This window comes from Cuculus canorus, chromosome 11 (assembly GCF_017976375.1).
Source record: "Cuculus canorus isolate bCucCan1 chromosome 11, bCucCan1.pri, whole genome shotgun sequence".
In the NCBI taxonomy this organism is placed as follows: domain Eukaryota; kingdom Metazoa; phylum Chordata; class Aves; order Cuculiformes; family Cuculidae; genus Cuculus; species Cuculus canorus.
This window is the reverse complement of record NC_071411.1, coordinates 9,507,956-9,527,205: the sequence shown is the minus strand read 5'-3', so window position 1 is coordinate 9,527,205 and position 19,250 is coordinate 9,507,956. Positions and strand designations below refer to the sequence as shown.

The 19,250-nt window shown below is 43.6% G+C and overlaps 2 protein-coding genes and 1 long non-coding RNA gene across 3 annotated transcripts in view; 1 reads left to right on the top strand and 2 right to left on the bottom strand.

Moving 5' to 3' along the window:
• LOC128853316 (uncharacterized) overlaps positions 1-967 on the bottom strand; it is a 55,016-nt gene extending 54,049 nt beyond the window's left edge. Inside the window, exon 1 of the long non-coding RNA XR_008451772.1 lies at positions 158-967. This is a non-coding gene — a long non-coding RNA (uncharacterized LOC128853316). The remainder of the gene's footprint in view (positions 1-157) is intronic.
• Positions 968-1,506: 539 nt separating this feature from the next.
• On the top strand, positions 1,507-15,303 carry RBSN (rabenosyn, RAB effector). Its single transcript, XM_009565826.2, has 11 exons — positions 1,507-1,869; positions 4,094-4,237; positions 5,975-6,075; positions 6,709-6,754; positions 6,858-7,019; positions 7,279-7,520; positions 8,208-8,278; positions 9,713-9,799; positions 10,281-10,383; positions 10,811-10,885; positions 11,791-15,303. The coding sequence occupies exons 1-11, from the start codon at positions 1,707-1,709 to the stop codon at positions 12,916-12,918; spliced, it is 2,322 nt and encodes a 773-aa protein (XP_009564121.2). The 5' UTR covers positions 1,507-1,706; the 3' UTR covers positions 12,919-15,303.
• Positions 7,339-18,802, bottom strand: MRPS25 (mitochondrial ribosomal protein S25). The gene is made up of 5 exons (XM_054076973.1): positions 18,612-18,802; positions 18,407-18,513; positions 16,807-16,894; positions 15,788-16,566; positions 7,339-7,457 (listed from the first exon to the last, which is right to left on the bottom strand). The coding sequence occupies exons 1-4, from the start codon at positions 18,743-18,745 to the stop codon at positions 16,374-16,376; spliced, it is 522 nt and encodes a 173-aa protein (XP_053932948.1). The 5' UTR covers positions 18,746-18,802; the 3' UTR covers positions 7,339-7,457; positions 15,788-16,373.
• Positions 18,803-19,250: the final 448 nt, after the last annotated feature.

Below are 19,250 nucleotides of genomic sequence, written 5' to 3'. Positions count from 1 at the left end.
CTTTCGCTGGATGGTGGAACTGTGAATACAGAACAGGTGAAATTCACTGGTGATGTGATAAAGTGCAGGTTGTGTTACAGGCAGCCCAAAAAGACCAGATTGCAGGAATGAGAGCAAAATTTAGAATAGCAACCAAAACCCGCTTGTGGTCCCTTACCCTGTATGGCTGGGACCACGTGATATCCTTTAGCTGGGACATGAAGTCTATAGGAGCTGGGCATCCAGTTATAATTCATACCTTGGAAAACACATAAACACACATGATCATATAATCATAGAATAGGTTGGGTTGGAAGAGACCTTAAAGATCATCTAGTTCCAACCCTCCGGCCATGGGCAGGGACACATCCCACCGGACCAGGCTGCCCAAGGCCCCATCCAACCTGGCCTTGAACACCTCCAGGGATGGGGCAGCCACAGCTTCCCTGTGCCAGGGCCTCACCACTCTCATAGTGAAGAAATTCCTCCTTATGTCTAGTCTAAATCTGCCCCTCTCCAGTTTACACCCATATCCCCTCTTCACAAGCCTTTGTGAACAGCCCCTCCACAGCTTTCCTGGAGCCCCTTCAGGTACTGGAAGGTCACTATAAGGTCTCTTCGGAGCCTTCTCTTCTCCAGGCTGAACAACCCCAACTCTCTCAGCCTGTCTTCATATGGGAGGTGCTTCAGCCCTCAGATCATCCTTGTAGCCTCCTCTGGGCCCGTTCCAACAGCTCCATCTCCTTCTTATTTTGGGGATTCCAGAACTGGGCACAATACTCCACATAAGGTCTCACAAGAGAGGAATAGAGGAGTAGAATCACCTCCCTCGCCCTGCTGGCCACGTCTCTTTGGATGCAGCCCCGGATGATCCCCGTTAAAGATGTTTTCAAGGACTTAACTTGAAGGACAAAATCGTGGGACATTAGAAGTGAAAATCCCCCTCTAATCATGGCCAGGAGCGCAGTGAAATACCGTGGCTGTGTGGGACAGCCCCGTCCCCGAGAGCTCTCGCAGGTGAAGCAGAGCTGTGCTCACCCGCTCCTGCTACAGGAGGGGAGCGCGCGGGACAGCGGATCCCTGCCAGCCGGGGCCCAACAGAAACTCGCCAGGCAGAAGCGGGGCTGCCGGGCCCGAGCTCCGGACCCCGCCGGGGGGCGGGCGGGCGAGCCGGGGGGAGCCGAGCTGTCCCGGGGCCGCGGGGCGACCGCAAACAGCCCCGACCCCAGCGCCCATGCCGGGGGGAGACGGGAGGCTCCTCCTCCTCCTTTCTCCTTTCTTTCCTCCTTTCTCCTCTTTTTCTCCTCCTTCTTTCTCCTCTTCCTCCTGCTCCCTTCTCCTCTTTTTTCCTCTTCATTTTTTCTCCCCCTTTCTCCTCCTCCTCCTCCTTTCTCCTCTTTTTTCTCCTTCTCCTCCTCCTTCTTTCTTTCTCCTCCCTCTTTCTTTCTCCTATTCCTCCCCTTCTCCCGCCCCGCCCCATCGCTAGCTCTGCGCTCCGCTGTCCGCCTGGTCGCTCCCCCTATCGCTGTGTCGGCGCTCTGCCGTCCGCCTGGGCGCCCCCCCAATCGCTGTGTCGGCGCTCCGCTGTCCGCCTGGGCGCTGGCGGCGCGGCGGGGCCCGGCGGGGCCGCATGAGGAGTCCGGAGGTGCCGCCGCCCGCGTTTCTCCCCGGCGGCTGCGGAGGAGGATGCGCGCCCGGCGCCGCCGCTGAGGGAAAAAGGCCCCGCCATGGCTGCAGGCTGCCCGGCGCCCTTCGGGGACCCGGGGGAGATGCGGGAGGGCTTCCTGTGCCCGCTGTGCCTCAAGGACCTGCAGTCTTTCTACCAGCTGCAGGCGCACTACGAGGGGGAGCACTCGGGCGAGGACAGGGACGTCCGGGGGCAGCTCAAAAGTGAGGCGGGGGGCTCGGACAGGGGGGGCTGAGGGAGCCGGGCCTTTCGGCCTGGAGGAAGGGAGGCCGAGGGGCGAGCTCATCGCTGCCCGCAGCGGGGAGGGTGCGGAGCGGCGGGTGTTGGTCTCTTCGCCACGGTGACAGTGATGGGACGAGAGGGAACGGCCTCAAGTTGCGCCAGGGCAGGTTCAGATTGCACATGGGGAAAAACTTCATCACGGAAAGGGTTCTTGAAGCACCGAAGAGGCTGCTCGAGTCCCCATCCCTGGAGGTGTTTGAAGGGAGGGTAGATGACGAGCTTATGGAGGTGATTGAGTAGGGACGGCTATGCTCAAAGGTGTTTTCCAACCGAGTGATTCTGTGATTCTTTGCCACAGAACGTTCCCTGTGACCAAAGCTTTGGCCAGGAGCGTTGGTGAGCTGTGAACTTTAGCGACTGCCCTGCCAGCCCAGGACTGAGCACATTGAGCACTTCTCTTCCATTGTGTGGTTTAATCCTTCCAGCTAAGTCTGGAAGAGGCCAGAAATATACTTTTTATATAACAAAAGCAGTATGAAAAGTCAGATGGTTACTTTCTATATTTCCATTTTCATCGCTTACCTTCTTTACAAACACTACTGGTTTCCTTTCTAGTCCCTACAGGCTGAGGACTTTTAGAGTTTTAAAATTAAAACTTAAAAACTTTAAAAATTAAAACGGTTAAAATATTTCCAAGGTCTTAAAGGCCTTGGTGTCAATACGCCCCCTTAAATGATTAAATAAATTTTTAGAAAAGTAACAGTCAGTCATACTTTCTAAAAAAAAGCTTAACAGTATATAATCTGAGTGTTCTTGCATAGAGAAAGTTGGTTTTTCTGCTGGCTTTCTGTCCTAGTTATTCATTTTAAGTTCTGTCCACTGAAGTCCATTCTAGCAGAGGGAAGGCCAGCAGAACCACCTGAATAGATTGTCTGTTTTAGCAACTAGAGTTCAAACTGCGCATCAGAAGTGGCTGCATGACTTTGTGCTGAACTCCAGCTATTCTAATTGTGGAGTTTTATAGATGCTTGCAAATCACCTTACTAGTGCAGTTGAGTCATACCGAGGTGGTTAAGTTTGACCTGATGGCAAATAAGACTTTGAAGTTTGCTTGAAAAGCTTTTGTGTCAGTGGCAAAGCCACGAGGCATCCCTGCTTCTTTCTGAGTACATCAGACTTTTGAAGTCCTTAGTGCAAATATATTTTCTACTTGGATAGGAGCTTCACTTAAGGCACTGCAGTGCCGAGCTGGCATTTGCTGTGCTGGCTTGAGAGTAGATGGAGGAGGAGAAATTCTGTACAATGGTAGCAAAACCCCTGCTGACCTGATGCAGTTTCATTGAGAAGCACATTTTATATCACTGAGTGGCATTTGGGGAGGAAGCATGACTTCAGCAGCTGAAAGACTGCTGGGAAGTTTGATGTCAGCATGAGGGGCCTGGTGGCTGAAGCTTGGGTGATGTATCCAATAAGGTTGAGTTCCGGTATTTTGGACTCTGAATTAGAAAATCAGAAACATGAATGGACACGCTAACTCGTGGTTTCCAGCAGCTTGTTAGAAAGTTTGCTGTATAACAGGTCTAGTTCAAGGAAATGCTGAATGTGTTTGGTAAGAAAGGCAGTGCTCTCAAATTCTGCTAGCATACAGAGAGGAAAATAGATGCCAGGGCAATAAAAGCTCTGAAGCTTCAAGTTCCTGGTGGTTTTTTTTTTTTTCTTTTGGCCCAGGAGACTGCCTTTCTCTCACTTGCATTTGTATGAGACAATGCAGTGCTGTTGAGTATTCCTGAAATTATTTATGTGTACAAGCACGTTGAAATCCTTAGTTTGTAGTTCATGCAACAAGGCAAAGGAAGTGTTGAATATCCTTGAATGCTAAGAAAATAATTGGGAATTAAGTGAATTAATAGATTATCTGTATCATGTCCCAGAGTGCCGTGAAACGGGTTCCATAGTTTAAGAAAGCTTGCTGTTTTACTGTGAAGTTCCTGAATGGAGTGTCTAGAACTAGAACTACTGTTTTCCTCATTAGGACCTTAGTACTACTTTATGACAAATAACAAAGAGCATTTCATGTCATCTGTGGTTCTGGTTCTAAATGGAACATGTTGAGAATAAACTTGTCATCAAGGAAAAAGGCTAGGGCTAAAGTATGAGGAATATTCCATACTGCCATGTTTGATAACTTGAGTTTATCTTTTTCAGATCTAGTCCAGAAGGCCAAAAGAGCAAAGAAGAAATTGCTGAAAAGAGAAGGAGATGACAGAACCGATTCTGGATCTCAGGAACGATATGAGTCGTTCAGCTATGGTGGAGTAGATCCGTACATGTGGGAGCCCCAGGAAGTAGGTAGGAGAGCTGGAAAGCAATACTTAGCGGGGATAAATTTTCTTTTACTCTTAAGTAGGAAACTGCTACAATATTGCTGAAGTTGCATGGAGTTGTATCTGCCTTGCCTTTGATTTGATGTAGCATGGGGGTATGATTTTTATATTGATTTTGTGCAGCCTGCCTGCTTTGTGTGGGATGGTGGTGAAAATGCAGATAATGGAAAAACAAATGGATAGAATCAGTAATCCAAAATAATTTTGAGAGCAGGAGTTGATTGTCATGGCATTGTGCCTGAGCTGTTGAGGCCTCCTGGATAGGTGTTTACTTCTGTTGAGGTGTTCTGCAACCATCTTGTGGCTTTTTACAAAACACAGAATCCACTAATTAATAATTAAACTGTAGCTCTACAAAATCTCCAGCTTTTGGGCTACACTTAAAGCAGTAGCTAGTTTACACGTCTGACAAAAAGCTTGTCCACTGATTCAACCTCTTTCAGCTTTTTCTTTGGATTTGAGGCATAGATCATCTCTCATTAAAGAGAGACTTGCACTAAAAACAAAACAAAACAAAACAACCAAACAAAAAAGCAGAAAACCACAAAACAAAAGAAAAACAACCCCAAACCCAGCCTTCTGCTTATAAATCCACACTTGCAGAATTTCAAGGATAAGTTGGCTGAGCCTGTAATTACAAATACTGCTGCTGGAAGTTGACCCTCCCTGTTACTGAAACATTGTGGTTATTTTCAGGGGGAGGAAGCAGCCCTATCTCTGGTGGATCCTGGGAAAGTTTCCCCATAGCTGCTGACAGACTAGTCAGGACTTAGTCCTTTTGGTCTCCAGAGTCAGTTCTGTAGGTTATTATACTTTTGACTTTGTAGCTATTTAAGCAGCAATCATAGTATAAATATTAGCTAAGAATAAATTTACACAGTAAACTAGCAGAAGGTTTCTAAACATTAGAGGAGTGAGAACTGTTTTCTGATCAGAGTGGAGATTATGGACCTTATGGATTTCAGGGTGGGATTTTGTGGGTTTGTGACAGGGACTGTGTGATGTTTCCAAAGCAGTGGCTGAATTCCATTGCTCAGAGGGGCCCTTTCATTCCTACGAATTCAGATGTGGAGGTAGTTTTAGTTATTTCTTTAGCATGAGGAAATTTCCAAGTAGCATTTCCATCCTACTTGGAAAAAAGATCACAACTTAAACTTGAAACCAATGTTGTTAAATATGAATTGTACATTTCTTTAGTAGATGCTCTGTTATTCGGTTGAGTACTTGGTGATTGGTTTTCTGTAAATCTGAATTGTCATCAAGAATGTGATTCAGACCCCTGAAGGTCAAAGGGTGATTAGAATTCTGGAAGAGGGATGCATAGACCTCCAAATTCTCTTTGTTCACCATGTAGCCAGAAAACTAAAAGGAGTTGGTTTTGAGAGTGCTACAAGTTGATAATAGCTTGCCATTGCCAAATGTAACAGAGTTGAAGATGGGAAGATGTTGCAGATGTTCTCTTTAACATAGTACCTGTTTTGTGTAGTAGAAATAAAACACTGTTTATTGCTGGCCTGGAGATCAGGCTTTAACCTGCATGTTTCATTTAGAGCAGCACCATGAAAAGGTAGGATTCTAACATGTCTTTAAAATTTTATTTGAACATGAGAAATAAACAGTCAAAAATGACAGTCTTTCATGAGGCAATGAAATCTATACAGAACACCTAAGTGACTGTAAAAACTTTCTGCTCTCTCTGCAGGTGCTATGAGAAGCCATCTTTCTGATTTCAAGAAACATCGAGCAGCCAGGATTGATCACTATGTAGTTGAAGTCAATAAATTAATAATCAGGTTAGAAAAGGTAAATTTGCTGTGTTTTAATATTCCAGCTTTCTTAATGTTTCTTAATCATTAAAAATATATATATTGCTATGAAGTGTGCGCATTTATCTAGCAATGTACTTTATAAAGGACTGTGTCCACACATTACTGTTTTCCTTTTTCATCGTTTAGTACTGTGCTTCATCAGGCCTGTACTGTGGATAGGATTGCTGTTTCTATGCGCTGCTTTCAAGCTGAAAATGCTACTTCCACGTTGCTTCAAGAACAATCTGTTTTCCTGTTTATTTTCTCCATCTTTTACTTTGCTAAATTTCTCTGTTATATTTTTGTCATGATTCTTCCAGCTTCTCATTCTTTAAAATCTACCAGTGATATACTTACATTTTGGCTCAGATCCAGCAGTGCTGGATGCTGTGAGAATTGTGTCCAAAACACCCTGAGTTGTACAGGTTTGGCAGTCATTGTTTAGCACTGCATGGATGAATGTAACATTAGAAATAAACAGGGAAGCTGCAGGAATCTGGTGCAGAACAGGCTGAGACTCCTATTTCTTGAAAATGCCAGCCTTCTTTTTCTTTTTGAGCTGGGTTGTTTTGGGTTTTTTCCTTGCAAAACCACAATTTTCTTGAATGTGTTTTTTATCTTCTGCCAGCTTACATCGTTTGACAGAGCAAACACTGATTCGGCTAAAATAAGAGGTTGGTATGAGCTTACCTCAGACTGTTTGCTCCTCCAGTTTAACCAGCTGAGGGGTTAATTGAATGAATATCTGATGCTGTGTCCCCTCTTGCCCGATCACAGCTATAGAGAAGTCTGTCGTGCCTTGGGTCAGTGATCAGGATGTTCCCTTCTGCCCAGACTGTGGCAATAAGTTCAGCATTCGAAACCGACGTCACCACTGCCGCCTTTGTGGGTCCATTATGTGCAAGAAGTGCATGGAACTTGTCAGTCTTCCTTTGGCAAGTAAGTACAATGTGGGGTGTTAATTCCTCTTTTACTTTTAGAATGGAGCAGCATTTTCAGTTAAGACCCAAATACTGACTTGCAGTCTTGGTTGTCATGGTTTTCTTGCTTGTCTTTCAGCAGACTGTTTCAACTTGGTTTTCTAATATTACCTGAATTTGAAGTAGAAGTTATAGTAATTCTGTTAAAGTGCCATTTGTGTTGGTAAAATCTGTTGGCCTCTCCAGTACCTGTAAAATAACCCGCGTTAAATTTTTAGGCAAACTCACCAGTGCCAGCAAAGAAGCCTTGGGTTCTCATACCAGCCCGAACTCCTCACCTAATAGCGTCCATGGCTCCCGCCGTGGCAGCATTAGCAGCATAAGCAGTGTGAGCTCAGTTCTGGATGAGAAGGATGATGAACGGATCCGTTGTTGTTGGCACTGCAAAGATACCCTGCTGAAAAGAGAACAGCAGATTGATGAGAAAGAATACACACCAGAGATTGTGAAACTCTACGAGGTAAATCAGACTTTTTGCTGCTTTAGCCTCAGTGTGTATATATCTGCAGTTGCCACTACTGAACTTTGGCTTGTTATCTCACATCCAAGCTCTTGTTTTGACTTAAAACTCACTTGTGTTAGAATAGACTCTGTTGGGTGTTTATGCTACGTAGCAAAGATTTATCTGAAATGATGGAGCCAGTTGCCAACTGTGGGGCTCAATGTTGTCAGATCTGTTTGTCCTCACACTGATGGCAAATGCTTTCTTGAACTATCTACATCCATCAGCAGCACATGGCTGGAACAGTGTGTTCAAATATGCTTTCAAAACAGGCACCAAAAATCATCAGGTATCTTTTCAAGAAAGTCTGCAAACCCCTGTTATTAATGGGATTTTCTGTTGGTGTACTTCGTGAAGGAATTTAAGGTTAGAAGTTGTCCAAGTCATCCATTAAAACAGCTTCTGAATTCAAAATTCACCTTGGAGGGAATCAGGGGGACTCTTTCTCTGTTCCTGACCACACTGTCTTTGTTCTGAAGATAAATGGAGGGTCTTGTCATTCAGAACAGTTAAATGGCTTTTGTTGTGGTTAACTTTGAATATGCACAGGCAGCATGGAAGGTTTATGTCAGCATGTTCTTCCATAAGTACTCTTATTTTTTATAAAAGTTCTTTTTTTTTTTTATACGTTTTGTTTTAAACAAGAAACTCCGGCTCTGCATGGAAAAAGTTGACCAGAAGGCGCCAGAATACATAAGGATGGCAGAATCACTAAAGTAAGCCCCATTTGCTGATTTTGTTAATGAGCATGTGTATTTTTCCTTCCCCAAAAGTGTGGGAAGGAGTAAGGAAGTAGCATGTTGAGGCTGCAAGAGCGTAAATTATAAGAAAAATAGTGTTAGATTACCTGTTGTCTTTTGGATGCTCTTCAAACTAAGCAGTACAGAATTAATTAGTACTGGTAACATTACATATAGAGAAGCAGTCTGGTTTATTTTTTTTAAAGCCGCTTCCTGGTGAGGCGCCACTGTCATATGTTAACATGTCATCTCTCCAAAAAGGAAGTACAAGGCTACAATTCCTGTGTACATGAGCCTCTTAGAAACAGCTGAAGCAGGATATTGCTGCCCCCAGCTGGATGGTATGGCTTCCAGCAGTGCCAGCAGCAAAGTACTGTTTGAATGATTTTGTTCTTGTGTGAAGGAAGCCACCTTCACCTGACAGCTGTTGTACATCTAGCAGGCGTGCCCTGTGCTGCAGTGGATGTGCAGCAGTCGTGTCTCACACTTTTTCACACAATTTCTTCTGGTAGGATTCTCTCACTGGGGTAAAATCTCTCCAGCTGTATCTGCAAGAGGTGCTCAGGTTACGCTTCTGGCTTGTATAGTAGAGAAATGCACACGTTGGTCTTGGACTGTGAAGCACGTTCATTTGGAAAGTTAACTAGTATTTCTGTACCTGCCCTTTAGATCTGATGGTCATAGAAAAATTAAGAAGTTATTCATTATAATAAACCTGGTTTTGTAAAAATGCACCTCCCAAAAGGAGGAGAGAAGGATAGAAGTGAAAAACGCACTGAGCTATTACTGCTCTTTGTGATGACTTCATGCGAGCTGGTGTTATGTGGCTTGACAACTAGAGAAAAGTGAAAACATGAATGTTCTGTATAATGGAAACATGTATCAGAAAACAACAGACTTCTTACTAATGAAATTAAGGATTTCTTACTAGTAGGGAGTCCCAGAAGCTGGAATTGTATGGATAGTGAGGTTGCTTTTGAGAGAGTGATCCTTCTATTTTATATTTGAGATATAAACGGAGAGGCAAGCCAAAATATGGTGAAAAATCATCTCTGCTAAATCCTAATTTGTTGTATCAGTAAATGTGAGATTCTAGTAACGTGCATATAATTGATTATATCTACATGTGGACAGTGGGTTGCTGGCATCGTAAATACTACACCCATGTGGGGTGGTAGGCTTTAGCTTTCTGACAAACATTAGCAGAGAACTATTTTATTTTAATGGAATAGTCAATCAGTCAGTGGTTTCTTCCCCACATAATTGTTTGGAAAATAGTCGCAAAATATATGCCTGTGCTAAGTATGTGTATATTTTGGGTATTATTGTATGTTGGTCATCTTGGGATGCTTCTAGTGTTCTGTCCTGTTAGCTGGATGCATGACTTACGGTGAAGTATTTATTTCTTAGTGCTGGGGAGACGACCTACAACCTTGAACACGCAAATGACTTGAGGGTGGAGATTCAAAAAATATACGAATTTATAGATGCCTTAAGGTAAAAGATCTCCCTCTCCCTCCCCACCCCGCATGTTCCTCTTGCTGTTGTGACTTCTCTGTAGTCTTCCTCAGCTGTTGGCATCTATGTTTGTGTAGCAGATATGTGCTTACTCCTATGGATTATCAATTTGTCTGCTCAGTTTTAAAGAGCATGTGAAAAGGTAGATGCTGTTCTGTGCACCATCGATTTTTACTTCCTTTTCCAGCCTTAAAAATCGTGCATTCCTCTGCAGTGGAAATAACTAAGCACAGAGGAAACAAATAGTGGCAGAGTTTTTATTTTGGATTTGGTTTTTGTTTTGGCTTCTTTAAGGAAAAAAAAGGATGTGAGTGGAAAGCATTATAACTTGTAATATCCAAAATGGTTTACGCAAAAGAACCTCAGAAAATTTCCTCCACTATTGCCTCTCTCCCCTCTGCTGCATTTTTGCTGGCCCTTGGTTTTGAACTGATGAGATTGTATGTTTGCTTTGATTCAGTAAGAAGATTCTGAGTCTAGGCTTGCATGAAGATCCCCAACCTCATCCTAAAACACTACAACTTCAGAGAATGATAAGATATTCAGCTACACTTTTTGTTCAGGTAAATGGAACATATGTTATGAGCTGAATGTAAACTTTACCTAGCGTTCTCTTTGTTGGCAGCATCCCTGTGGTTTGAAGCTATTTTGACAGGAGGTTTAGCTCCATACATTTTCTGTAGTTCCTGGAATGACTTAAGTAAGCTCACTTAAGGCTACCATGAATACAGATAGCGTAGTCAGGGCAGTGTTGAGCTTAGGGACCTAAGAGAATGTCTGAATCTGGGCTGTGTCTCTTGCTGAGGTGTGAACCTAGCTGACAGTAGTTAGGACAGCAGAGACTTGCGCACTTGCCTCAGTGACTGTAGCATAGAAGTACCTTTCATTTGTTCTGTTCTTTTGCTGGTGTCTCTCTTTTTTTTTTTTTCCCCCCTTGAAAGTCGGCTGAATACATGTGAGCAACACTGAAAATGTTTCCATTTTTTCTAGGAAAAACTGCTTGGCCTGATGTCCCTGCCCACCAAAGATCAGTATGAAGAGCTGAAGAAGAGAAGACTGCATATGGTAAGAGGGGTTAAGATCTGTTACATTCTGTATCAGGGCCTCCTTCAAGGGCCTAAGTTTAGGAGCTCTGTGTGTGTGAAGAGTTGCCTTGAACATTGATTTCAGCTTTTCACTTTTTTTACTCAGACCATTCCATACCTTTTTTGAGGGATTCATGCAACACCGTCATTGTATTCTACCCAGAACATAAGCAGGTGTGTGCTGAGCAGCTGAATACTTCTAGAAAGCAGCAGTGGCTTGGTTGCACATGCTGTTTCTGCTGCAGCGCATGCAGATCAAGCCCTAAACTAAGTATGTCAGTTTACATGGATTTTAAAATCGTGTTCTGGAGTTCATTTGCACAAGCAGAACTCGTAGACTTCTTTTGGTGGAGACCAACGACATTGTAGAATAAGGATATCTTATCCTTAAGAGAGAGGATTTTTTTTCCATTGGGAGGGAGTACATCATTGTAAACTAAAACAGCTTTACTTTGAGGTAGAAGTTGAGAAATAAGAGTTGTTGGACTCCAAAATGACCTTTATCGCTGATCTATTACAGATATCTGCTGTAGTCAACTGTGATATGGTTACTGCCCAAACCAATCCAGACCACTCTTTGCAGACTTGCCTAGGCATTTTTTTGCTCTGCATAAAGCACTGTTGCTGCTCCTACTTGCCCTCAAGTTTGTAGAGGCAGATGTCATGGGATTTTGACCAATATTGTCACAAACAACCTGAAGGGAAGCATTTAGGTAATATTATGAAAATAAGTGTTTTCTGCAAAGCAACCAGAAATGCAGTTGATCCCTTTCAGTGACAGCCAGCACTGTCCAAGGTTAGATAACTTCTTGTACCTATGGATATTTAGAATGGAATCTTTCATGTTATTGGTGTTCTCTTACTACGTGTTTTTTTTTGGTTTAGGTGGCCCTTGAAACGCAAGGCAAACAAGAGGAAAAACAGAAAGACCTTATCTCCAGATCGGCAGCTGCAGTTAATGGTGATGCAACTCACCTGAAAAAAGGAACAGTCAGGAAATCTGAAGGCTGGTTACCTACATCGAGCATATCAAGAGAGAGCGAGATAGCAGACCCGCTGCTTCAGCAGATTGACAACATCACATCCTTTATTAAGCAAGCAAAGGCAGCCAATAGGATTGACGAGGTCCATATGTTGCAAGAGAACCTTAGGCAGCTTCAGGATGAATATGATCAACAACAAACTCTGAAAGCCATTGAGCTTTCTAAGAAACAAGCAGAAGAGGAAGAGATGCAGAGGGAGGAACTTCAGGTCCTTCGTGAAAAAGAGTGGGCAAGAGAACACCATCGATTCATGTCTCAGCATTCAAGGACGCGTTCCTTAGACTTCAGAGAACTCAAGCAGCATCAGCATGAAGTTGCGAAAGAGAATCAGAACTTGACAGCACATACATCGGATTTGGATATTACTCAGATCAAAGGGGACTCAAGTTTTGAAACTGCTGTTGAGCAGCTGCCAGCTAAAGAGCATTTGATTTTCACACCCAAACCCCACGATGTCCCACAGTGTGACAAAGACCGAGATCGGACGGCCGGTCTAAACCCGTTTGAAGATGAAGCAGATACCCCTCAGTTAGAGGAAGATCCTACAAACCCATTTGCCAAAGACACTTCTCCAATAATTCCTAACACAGTTTTGCAAAGTGATAAAAAGGAATATAATCCATTTGAAGATGAGGAGGAAGAAGAACAAACTAGCGGAGCACCTGGCAGTACTACAAACCCTTTTGAGGAGGATGAAAATCCATTTCAAAAACCTGGGGGCAGTTGGAATTCTGAGAATCCATTTGAAGAGAGACCCTCTACCAACCCCTTTGAAGTGGAGGATAGCAGTGAGATCTCTGGAGAGGAGGCTATAGAGGAAGAGCTGCTTCTTCAACAGATAGATAACATCAAAGCTTATATATTTGATGCCAAACATAGTGGACGAATGGATGAGGTGGAGGTGCTGACAGAGAACTTAAGGGAATTGAAGCGCACATTAGCAAAGCAGAAGGAGAAATCCAACTGCTGAAGCAGCAAAAGGGCTGTGTAATAATTACTTTAAGTCTGCTGTTACATATGGGAAGGTAGGGCAGATACTTCTAACAGATCACATAGAGGGAATTGGGAGAATCTTGACTTACGCACTTTCAGTTGGGTGTTTCCACTACTACTTGGTGTCGAGGGAAGAGCTCCTGAGGTATGCTGCTGGTCTCAACTGCTTATACTGAGAAATTTTAAAATCGCTTCTTACAACACTCTTAATGCAACTGGTCTTTATCGTGTACTTATTTTGGTCAAAGTGTCTAAATGCTAATAGGAAACTGATTTGGAAAGGGTTGTGATGTTGGCTTGCCATCTCTCCCCCTTTCTGTGGTAGCATTGGCCTTTCAAGTCGGGCTTTGACTAAAGAGTGACTAAGACCTTTCTAACACTTCTACACTCTGTCTCTGTCAGAGGATGCAGTGTTCCAGGCTGGGTTAATTGCCTAATGGTGTTAAGAGAAACTGCTGTTAAAAGGCTGCTGTGATTCTTTGAAGTGCAGAATATACAGGCTTGCAGATCAATTTTGTGCAATGATAATACATAAAAGGGATTTTTAAGACTGAGAAGAGCTTTATAACTGATCTTAATGAGTAACTTTTTAATGTGTTTATAAAAACTCCAAGTAAAATTTGGATGCTGTTTTCTCATTGCTTTTAGTTTCCTGTTTGCTCTGAGCACAAACTACAGTGTAATGGAGCGTGTCCTGCTGGCTTCAGAGACCTGCTTGTGTGGGAACAAGCACCTACTCTTTTTCCAGGGAAAAGAGCATCAGGCTACCACTGTTTCAAACTATAAGGGGTGGCCCTCCAATTCCCAATTACTTTATGGAATCTACACATTCCTTTAAATTCTCTGGGTGACAGAATGATCGTATTTGTCATAGTTGTGAGACTGGAACCCTTTTTGTACCACTCAAGGAACAAAAGTCTTGTTTACAATGGAGAGCTGAAGTACCACTGAACTGGAATTCTGTGAATGCTGGGAGACAAATTTGGCTGCGATGGTGCCTAATGGTGATTCTGTTTCATATTTGATTCCTCTCAGAAGTTACGAGTCAGGCATGTTTGTCTTAAATAAGCTACCAGCTGGAGTCCTTGAGATTCTGTGGTCCAGGGCATGACCAGGTGATGGCCAGCACCTGTGATACCTGAGGGCTTAGAGCTGTGCCTTAAAAGATTGGCATCAGAAATGTAGGATCATTTCAGGGCTAGGTCAGCCTTTTGTCTTCAAAAGGCAGGGGCACAGTATGAGGCATCAGTGTTTGAAAGGGTAGTGGGGAGGAGGTAGTCCAAAGGGTGTATGTATTTAAAGCTGAAGTACAGGAAAATTGGGCAGGAAACACTTTGTAGCACTAATAGGAGTAGGCTTACTCAGAAGTGTAGACTTTATGTAATGAGATGTGTCTTTTAACCGTGTCTCTGACAACAGTGCAATGCTTGGGTTACAGCTGTGCTAATACTTTAGAGACACAAGTAATTGCATAGGAACTCTAGTTTTAATTTGCTGTAAATAAGTGGAAGTAGGGACCTGTGGAAGTGTTGTTAAAAAAAACCCAAACCACCTATATCCTCACATAAACGCACTAGTGAGTGACCAAAATCAGTTAGGGCAGCCACTTACAGACTGCTGACGGTCTTAGCGGAGCCTAAATCCGAAGTTGAAAAGTGTGCAGAACAGGTTTGCAGAAGACCATGAAGTCTTTATACTGAGATATTTATTACTAGAGTTGAGTCCCCAAGTGTTTTTTTGCACCACCAAGTGAAATGAAGACCAGAGGATTCTGAAAATCTGTAAAGTAATAAAATGTACACTGTGGCACCAGGTTTAGGAAGGCAGCAAAAAGTGAAAGTTGGAATAATCCCTGGAATTGTTTTAACAGAAATAGCATAAGGTAGTTATTTAAGACAGATGTTTCCTAGTCAAGAGGACTGCTCCCTGCACTGTAACCCAAAGCTCTTTTGGTATCAACATGAGAAAAATGTTTTGGTGGCTTCGGCTTTCACATTTAAAAAGTGTTTTTTTCCCTTGTTGAAAACTATCCTGCCTTGTTTGTATTTTCAGTCCAATACACTAATAACTAAAATATCCTTGTACATGTAATGTATTTTTACAAGCAGGTAACAGACTAGCATACCTCATGATCGTTGTCAGTGTTAAATGTGGTAGACTAGACACCTGATAGTCATCTCTGAAGTGAAGAGCTTATGTGGGGATTTGGACTGCTGTGAGGCTCGCACGGCACAACAGGATGAAGACATCTTAACCATAAAGCTCAATAACTAACTAGCAGTGACTTTTGTTAAAATTGCATGCACTACTCTGTATGGAAACTTTGTAAACAGAGATGAAATAAAACAACACGTTTATTTTGTGCTGTGCTCGTGCTTGACTGTTTTTACAGGACACTTGAATTGGCGTGAAATTTTTGTACTCTACCATGAGCGTAGAAATGCTGAATTACAGCTCTCCAGTGATCTGTACTCTAAGCCTGACTTAAAGCTATGTGCAGTTACCAAATTCAAACCAATACAGTACAATCTACTATGTTTATGTACATATAGGTATAGTGTGGTTATTTGTGAGGCAGAAGCTGTGATAATTTAGAAGGGTTTTTTTTGACTAAGAGCAGGGAGTTTGAGGTAAGAGGAGTTAGACAGCAGCACGGTACTTGCTGCCTAGAATTTGCTAGGAATGTATCAATTGGAAGTTGATACATCTCGAGTTCTCCGCTGTGTAGCTTTTTTTATTTTTAAAGGAAGACTGTTTAGAAAATTGTTTTAATTTAGGAGTAGGTTTAGATTTCTTTTTACAGGACGATAAAGTTGATTGTAAAGCATCTCTCAAAACCAACTTACACATTCTCCTTTACTGCTGGTATTCTTGACTTGATCTGTGCTTTTCAGAGCTGCTGTATCAACTGTCAAAGTTGTATCTTGTAAATGTGACTTTTAAGTGTTTCTGAGGGGTAACTAAAGAAAATTCAGCTGTAGTTTGAGCCCCTCTTCAGTCAGTACAAGATGGAAATCAGCAGGAATGCTTCTATACCACTTTCTGTAAATTTTGGAATTCTGTGCTGTTTCAAAGATAAATTAACTTTTTAGTCTAGTATCCTTATCCTGGAGCAAATGTAAGCTTGGTTTTGCCACAACCTTATACATGCAGGCATGAGGAGGAAATGGAGCTCTAGCCAGTTCACTTTCCTTGTCTTGTTTTCCTTATAAGCAGTGTTGGCTGTAATGCTTTGTAAAACTGGCAACAAAAAAGCTGGGTCTTTAGCTTTTATTTTTCACTTTAATTATTCTAGTTGTAGCTGTAAGAAGACTTACGAGACAAAGTTGTCTGTACTGTATGAACTTGTTCCTGTTTCCAGGAGCTGTTAGCTCCTCTCACTGAGGTACCTTGATTGTCCAGCCCTGAGGAAAGACAGCACGACTTGAGAGGTCAGGCTGATTCTTCCTTTTTCATAGCAGCTTTATATTTTCCCCTCATCTCTTTGGGCAGTGGCACAAAGGCAGGGCATGGAACTTGGCCTTCGACTTCACACATACACTCTCGCAGATGATACTTCTTGGGCCCAAAAGTTGCGGGATGTGATAGTTTTTTCCTTTCCTTTTCCTCTTTTTCAAGCGTTTCTCTAGAAAAGAGATCTGTTTGTTACTATCAGAAGCCTGAATGGGAACACTTTCTCTCCCTTCCCTGGACACAATTTACCAGACAGACCTGCAGGTCTTAGCTTGTGGACTCCACCCTAGCTTATGTCAATTTTGTCTGGGAAAAGCAGTGCTTCCTCCTGTACAAGTGACAGAAGCTTACAGGGACTGTATCCTAGTGCAAGATGCTAATGCAAGACCGTATTAGCTTAAATGTTACTTACTTGCTCTTCCCCAAGATTTTCTTGATGTGCTCATTTATCTCTTTGTTGGTTTTATCTTCCACGTCAACCAAAACTTGTTCTCCGCTGTCTGTCAAGAAAGATTGGCAAGATCTGTAAGAGTCTATCATGCAATCCCCTTCCCTACCACCTGCTAGTTTGATACAAGAAGTAGTTACTATTACAAAAAGTGGAATATTTTGATTTAAGCTAAAGTAGAATTAAGTTTTGTCAAAGTCTCTTATTTGGAAATTAAGACAAAATGTCCCTCTGGTAGCGTGTTTTCTTTAACAGTGTGTTTTTCAGACACAGTTCATTCTTTGAAGATGATAACATCTTGTGTTCACTGTGACCTGTGCTGAACAGATGCATCTTCTTTTGTCATCATCTCTGTTTGGAGTCGCTCCCCATCTCAAATGCAAGGTCAGGCAGAGCTGGAGCCAGCTCCAAATTAGCAAGAGATTTGACTGTTGTGAAGTTCATAAAATTAAAATTAGACCTTAGAAAGTAATGGAATATGCATAAGGTTTTTAGGACAATTTAGACCTATGCATGTAAGTGAGAAACGTATCCTGTCCCCAGCTTTTTTCTTGGTGCACGAGATTGATGGAGATCGCTCCCTCGTGTTGCGCAGGCCTGATGAAGGGCGCTTGCTTTCTAAAACTCCAAAATGAGCCTTAAGAGTTATTTGCTGGCATTTTCAGTATCAGTTTCACAGCTGCTACAAAGGTGTTTCAAACACACAAAGCCAGTTCCAACCCCCTGTGATGGGCAGGGACACCTCCAGGGATGGGGCAGCCACAGGACCATGCCTGCTTCTCTGCTACAGCTACAACGTAATGTTTCCATAGGGAAAGGAAAGTTTGTGTTTAGGATGATGGCAGAAGCCTGAGGCAGGGTAGGGGAGCAGACAGGCTTTGTTAATGCATAAAACAGCTTTGCAGGCGAAGGCGGGGGCAGCGAGGGACTAGGGCACTGAAGGAAGAGATTATAAATTACTAACCTATTATATGTTTGAATATTATGTATAGTTTTTGTGATTTTAGAACTAAAATATAGGATTAGCTTGAATAATAACTTTTAGCCAGCCTGCGCCTGGATACTTATGGTTACATAAGGAATTTTAACAAGGCAGTTAGAAAGAATGGGAGAGAATGTGACTATATCTAATTAAGCCAGATAACCAGGACTAGTGCAATGATAAGAGAAAGAAGAACCAGCTAGGACCAGATGCAACCTTAACAAGGTGTCCAAGGAATCTAAGAGCATGTGCAAGGAGAGTTGAGAAGTTCACCATGAAGAAGACTGTGCGCCTTTCTCCAAAAGCCCCCAGCCCAAGACCCTCAGAGGGCAGAGCGCGTGCACCAAGGGGAGGAAACGTACGTAAATAAATTCTGGGAATTGATTATAATAGACACACCTGTTTCAGGAAAAGTAATGAATATGTGTGCTTTGACAGTACAGCCTTTGTGAACTGTGCTAGAAGCTGCACGCACATTATGTGGAGCGACCCCCTGCGTGCACGACGTCGCGTAAAAGGATCTCTTAATAATCAAATTAGCATTGATTATTGAGCCTGGCTTTTCAGGGCATCAGCACCTACCCAGGTAGAAGCGGAGGAAGGGTGAGGGGGTCATGTTCCTGAACAGCATGATCTGCACCCAGGGGTTCTTGTACTGGATCTGGGGGATGTTGAAAAACACAAACTTTCTGCGAAGAAGGAGAAGAGAAACAGGGGAGCGCGATCCGCGGTGCCTCCGTGCCCGCCGCCCCTCAACCCGGCCACGCCGCCGCCGCCCCGCGCTCACCTCGCGCCCTCGCTGCGCTCTCCCGCCGTGTTGTAGTTCACAGTCATCACCTTCACCGAGCTCTTGAAGATGACATCGCCCTGGCTCAGGTACTGTAGCGTGCGGCGAATCGGGAACCGACCTTTCATAGGCATGGCGGCAGCAGCGCCCGCCCGCAATGGCGGAGGCACCGCCCCGGAAATGGCGAGAAGGACCGCCCCGGGGAATGGTGGGAAGAGGGGCGGGGTGGCTCCAAGGGTACCCTCTCCGCGCTTCCCGCTCGCCCAGAGACCGGGTGGGGCCAGAGCCGTGGGGCTGAGGCCGCCGGGTGGTTTTGTCACCAGCATTTTATAATGGTTGAGGTTGGTGACACCGAAAATGCAGCAAATGAACTCTCTGAGACTCGTGATGGAGTTTTAGAAAGCAAACGCCATTTACCAGTGCTGAGCGACACGAGGCAGCGATCCCGATCAGTCTGTGCGGCCAGACAGGAGCTGGGAGCTTCTCGTTTAACACAAACGTGCCCGACTCCCATAACTAATAAGAGGAGTCAAATATGACAGAGAATCACCGTCTGTGACCATCGCAGCCAAATTTGTCTCCCAGCATTTAGAGAATCCCAGTTCTGCACCCAGGGGTTCTTGTATGGGATCATCTTGG